Consider the following 5,250-nt stretch of genomic DNA (forward strand, 5'->3'; position numbering starts at 1 on the left):
GCTGGGCTCCGGCAATCCTTCCACCTCAACCTTCCAAGTAGCTGGGACTACAGGCGTGTGCTACCATGCCCGGCTAGTTTTTTGATTTATTGTAGAGATGAGGTCTCGCCAAGTTGCCTAGGCGGGTCTCGAACCCACGGACTCAGGCAATTCACTCACCTCAGCCTCTCAAAGGCGCAGGATTTGTTTTACTTGTTAAAGGACCAGGCACACTGGGAGCTGAGGACCCAGTGGAAACTAGCTGTACACACTAGCTGTCGTTGGGGTGCTCACAGTCCAGTACTGGGGCCAGCAAATCACTTCTTTCTTTCTTTCTTTCTTTTTTTTTGAGTTGGAGTCTCACTCTGTTGCCCAGACTGTGGCCGGGAGCGGCCACCGCAGCCTCGACCTGCTAGGCTCCAGCGATCCTTCCGCCTCAGCCTTCCAAGTAGCTGGAACTACAGGCGTGCGCTACCACGCCCAGCTAATTTTTTGATTTATTATAGAGATGAGGTCTTGCTGCCCAGGCGGGTCTCGAACCCATGGGCTCAGGCAACCCACTCACCTCAGCCTCCCAAAGGCTGTAATCCCAAAGGGATTACAGGCTGAGCCACCGAGCCCGGCTAGCAAATCATTTCTTAAAGGGCAAGATGATAAATCTTTTCTCTGTTAAAACTGCTCAACTCGGCTCTTTCAGTGCAAAAGCAACGACAGAGATATATAAATGATGGACGTGGCTGTGTGCCAGTAAAACTTTATTTGCACAAACAGGTGGCAAGCCTGAAGGCTGTAGCTTGCTCAGCCCTCCTCTAGTGTATTGAAATCCCATTTTCACCTCAACGACTGTGTGGTCTGGGGCATGGTACCTAACCACTCTGAGCTCTCCCCGCCCATCTATATCTATTAGGATCTGGGGCAGTTGTCATTGGATCCCCAGAGGTGCTCTAGGGTGATAATACCTGGACCTCTTATTTTTCAGGGTTAATTTCTCAGGCTAATTTCTTGGTGAAATTAGAACCTGTGTATGTTGTATAAGCCATAGACACAAAACAATTGTGAACATTAGCCCTTGTGGATGGTTCTAGTACTATTATGTGCTTAATCTGATCTCAGTGATTTTAGTCCAACTAGGATGTGTTCTAGGAACAGCTCCAGTTTATTGAGCATTTACCATGTTCAGCCATCAGCCCTCTTTGACCAAGAAGGAAACCAGACCTCAGAAAGGACCCATGGCTTGAGGCCACACATTGCCACAAGCTGGCCAGTAACCAGGTCTCCGTTTTTGTCCTGCATACAGGTGCTCACTCCCACATCCGAGGACTGGGACTGGACGATGCCTTGGAGCCTCGGCAGGTAGCACGGGGGGATTGAGTGTGAGGGCCATTCCATGGAGGTCTCAGGAGGGGGTACCAGGGCTCTGGAGTCTGTGGGGACTTTAATATTTATTTATTTATTCATTTTATTTTTTGTTGCTGTTGAGTTGTAGTCTCACTCTGTCGCCCAGACTGGTGTGCAGTGGCCGCTACCGGCCACCGCAGCCTCGACCCGCTGGGCTCCGGCGATCCTTCCGCCTCAGCCTTCCAAGTAGCCAGAATTACAGGCATACGCTACCACGCCCGGCTGATTTTTTTATTTATTGTAGAGATGAAGTATCATTGCCCAGGCGGGTCTCGAACCCGCGGCCTCAGGCAATCCACTCACCTCAGCCTCCCAAAGGCTTGGGATTATAGGCTGAGCCACAGAGCCTGGCGTATTTATTCATTTTTTGAGTTGAAGTCTCACTCTGTCACCCAGACTGGAGTGCAGTGGCCGCTTCCGGCCACTGCAGCCTCAACCTGCTGGGCTCCAGCGATCATTCCGCCTCAGGCTTCCACGTAGCTGGAAGTACAGGCGCACGCTACCACGCCCGGCTAATTTTTTGTTTTATTGTAGAGATGAGGTCTCGAACCTGCGGGCTCAGGCAATCCACTCACCTCAGCTTCCCAAAGGCACAGGATTACAGGCTGAGCCATCGAGCCCGGCTAATTTTTTTGATTTATTGTAGAGTTGAAGTCTTGCCAAGTTGCCCAAGCGGGTCTTGAACCTGCAGGCTCAGGCAATCCACTCACCTCAGCCTCCCAAAGCACGGGATTACAGGCTGAGCCACTGAGCCTGGCTGGCTACATATTGTTAAATGTTAGCCACATGTGGAGTTAATTGGTATTGAAAAATGGGATGGAGAAAGCGTTTGTGACTTTTCCTGGAAGTCCCAGCCAACAGTGTCCACTTCCATCTCACCAGCCAGCATGCAGTGATAGCCCAGTCATGAGTCCCTTCATGTGCTCCCACCTTCTACCCCACAGGCGTCCCAGGGCATGGTGGGTCAGCTGGCAGCGCGACGGGCAGCTGGTGTGGTGCTGGAGATGATCCGAGAAGGGAAGATTGCCGGGCGGGCAGTCCTCATTGCTGGCCAACCGGGCACAGGGAAGACGGCCATTGCCATGGGTAAGAGGCCTCACAGAGACCAGGGCCTGCTTCTCCAGTCTGTCCAGGAGACTTCTGGACATCCTAATAGGCTTAGCTCAGGTGTCACCTTATCTGAGAGGCCTCTCCTCACAACTGCCACATGGAGCTCTCCTGGTCTCTGCCAAACAATCCCTTCCGTGTAAGTCAGAGTCAAGATCCACCACATTTAACAGACAACCCAAAATGACAGTGGCTTCAACACTCAGGATTCACTGTCTCACATAGAAGAATCTGGAAGTAGGCCACTGAGAGCTTACTGAACAGTTCCACAAAGTCTTCTGTCTTCCTGTCTCACTCCTCTGCACTTGCTTCCATGTCAAGGTTACCTCGTGTTCCAAGAGTGCTGCCTAAGCTCCAGCCATCCCACTTATACTCTAGGCAGCAAAAAGAACAAGTAATTACAATAAGGGTATATATCTCTCAGAGGCGGTGCCTTTTAAGCAGTGGTCTTGGAAATCCCTCATCATTTTGCTTACATCTCATCGATCAGAACTTAATCTTATAATTGTACTCTGCTGCAAGAGAGACTGGGACGTTACATTTTCTTTTATTTATTTATTCATTTATTTATGTATTTTTTTTTTTTTTGAGTGGGAGTCTCACTCGGTCGCCCAGACTGGAGTGCAGTGGCCACTCCTGGCCACTGCAGCCTCGACCTGCTGGGCTCCGGCGATCCTTCCGCCTCAGCCTTCCGAGTAGCTGGAAATACAGACGTGCGCTACCACGCCTGGCTAATTTTTGATTTATTGTGGAGATGAGGTCTCGCCAAGTTGCCCAGGCGGGTCTCGAACCCGCGGGCTCAGGCAATCCACTCACCTCGGCCTCCCAAAGTGCTGGGATTACATACTGAGCCACCGAGTCCAGCCTATTTATTTTTTAATTTTTGTGTCAGAGTCTTGCTCTCACCCAGGCTGGAGTATAGTGGCATGCTCATAGCCACCGCAGCCTCGACATGCTTGGCCGAGGCAATCCTTCCACCTCAGCTTTCCAAGTAGCTGGACCTTCAGGCACGAACCACCATGCCAGGCTAATTTATTTATTTTTATTTATTTATTTATTTATTTATTTTGAGTTGGATATGCTGTCTCCCAGTGGCACGCTGCTCATGACCTCCACAGCCTTGACCTGCTAGGCTCAGCCGATCCTTCCGCCTCAGTCTTCCAAGTAGCTGGAATAACAGGCACACACCACCACACCTGGCTATAAATGTTTGTGATTTATTGTAGATACAAGATCTCACCAAGTTTCCCAAGCTGGTCTCGAACCCCAGGCTCAGGCAGTCCTCTCGCCTTGGCCTCCCAAAGTGCTGGGATTACAGGCTGAGCTACCACGCCCAGCCAATTTTTTAATTTATTATAGAGACGCAGTCTCATTATGTTGCCCGGCTGGTCTTAAACCCTGGGCTCAGGCATTCTTCTTGCCTTCGCCTCCCAAAATGCTGGGATTACAGGTGTGAGCCACCACACCCAGCCACATTTTCTTTTTTAATTCGACTAATTGCTGCCTTAAAATATGGTGGCTTTCCGAATGTAGTGGCTCATGCCTATAATCCCAGCACTTTGGGAGGTCGAGGTGAGAGGATTGCCTGAGCCCACGGGTTCAAGACCAGCTTGGGTATCTTCACAAGATCTTGTCTCTACAATAAATCAAAAAATGAGTTGAGTGTGGTGGCACATGCCTGTCATTTCATCTACTTGGAAGGCTGAGGTGGAAGGACTGCCTGAGCTCAGCAGGTCAAGGTTACAGTGACCATGAGCGTGTGTACACTCCAGCCTGGGCAACAGAGTGAGATTCCAACTCGAAAAATAAAAAAATTAGTGGCTCAGGAACTAAGGAAGAAGGGAAGGTGGGCACTGAATAGAGACAACCAGCAGTCCCTGTCAGAATCCACTAGTGATTCATGATCTTTTGACATGCAACTGTTTGTCTTTTTTTTTTTTTTTTTGAGTCTAAGTCTCACTCTGTCACCCAGTCTAGAATACAGTGGCCCACTCATGGCCACTGCAGCTTTGACCTGCTGGGTTCAGGTGATACTTCTGCCTTAACCTTCCAGGTGGCTGGAACTACAGGCACATGCCACCAGGCCTGGCTAGCTTTTTTATTTATTGTAGAGACACGAGGTCTTGCCCAGTTGCCTAGGCTAGTCTCGAACCCCTAGTTTCTTTTTTTTTTTTGAGTTGGAGTCTCACTCTGTCACCCAGACTGGAGTGCAGTGGCCGCTCCCGGCCACCGCAGCCTCGACCTGCTGGGCTCCGGCGATCCTTCTGCCTCAGCCTTGCAAGTAGCTGGAACGACAGGCGCGCGCTACCACACCCGGCTAATTTTTGATTTATTGTAGAGATGAGGTCTCGCCAAGTTGCCCAAGCAGGTCTCGAACCCGCGGGCTCAGGCAGTCCACTCACTTCGGCCTCCCAAAGTGCTGGGATTACAGGCTGAGCCACCGAGCCTGGCCGAACCCCTAGTTTCAAGCAGTCCTCCTACCTCGTCCTCCCAAAGTGCTGAGATTTCAGGCATGAGCTGCTGTACCCGGCTTTTTTTCATCTTTTTTATCTACTTCTTATCCATCCTTCAAAACCCTACTCTGGCTCTCTGCCTCACTGAAGCTTTCCCTGACCCTCTTTTCTTTCCACAAACTTCTATCTCTGTGCTCAGACTGGGGCCAGGCAGTGAGAATCAAAGTAATAACCAGGACTTCAGTTAAGATAAAGCCAGGCTCGGTGGCTCAGCCTGTAATCCCATGCCTTTGGGAGGCTGAGGTAAGTGGAT

The 5,250-nt window shown here is 50.4% G+C and overlaps 1 protein-coding gene across 2 annotated transcripts in view; it reads left to right on the forward strand.

The window, feature by feature from the left end:
- RUVBL2 (RuvB like AAA ATPase 2) overlaps nucleotides 1-5,250 on the forward strand; it is a 20,641-nt gene that overhangs the window by 5,268 nt on the left and 10,123 nt on the right. For both annotated transcript variants that reach the window (XM_008054138.2, XM_021710473.1), the window contains exons 3-4: nucleotides 1,277-1,332; nucleotides 2,322-2,463. In XM_008054138.2, coding sequence (XP_008052329.1) covers nucleotides 2,334-2,463 — 130 coding nt within the window. In that variant the 5' untranslated portion in view covers nucleotides 1,277-1,332; nucleotides 2,322-2,333. The remainder of the gene's footprint in view (nucleotides 1-1,276; nucleotides 1,333-2,321; nucleotides 2,464-5,250) is intronic.

This window comes from Carlito syrichta, unplaced genomic scaffold, assembly GCF_000164805.1.
Source record: "Carlito syrichta isolate Samal-C Ts95f unplaced genomic scaffold, Tarsius_syrichta-2.0.1 Scaffold289135, whole genome shotgun sequence".
Classification (NCBI taxonomy): domain Eukaryota; kingdom Metazoa; phylum Chordata; class Mammalia; order Primates; family Tarsiidae; genus Carlito; species Carlito syrichta.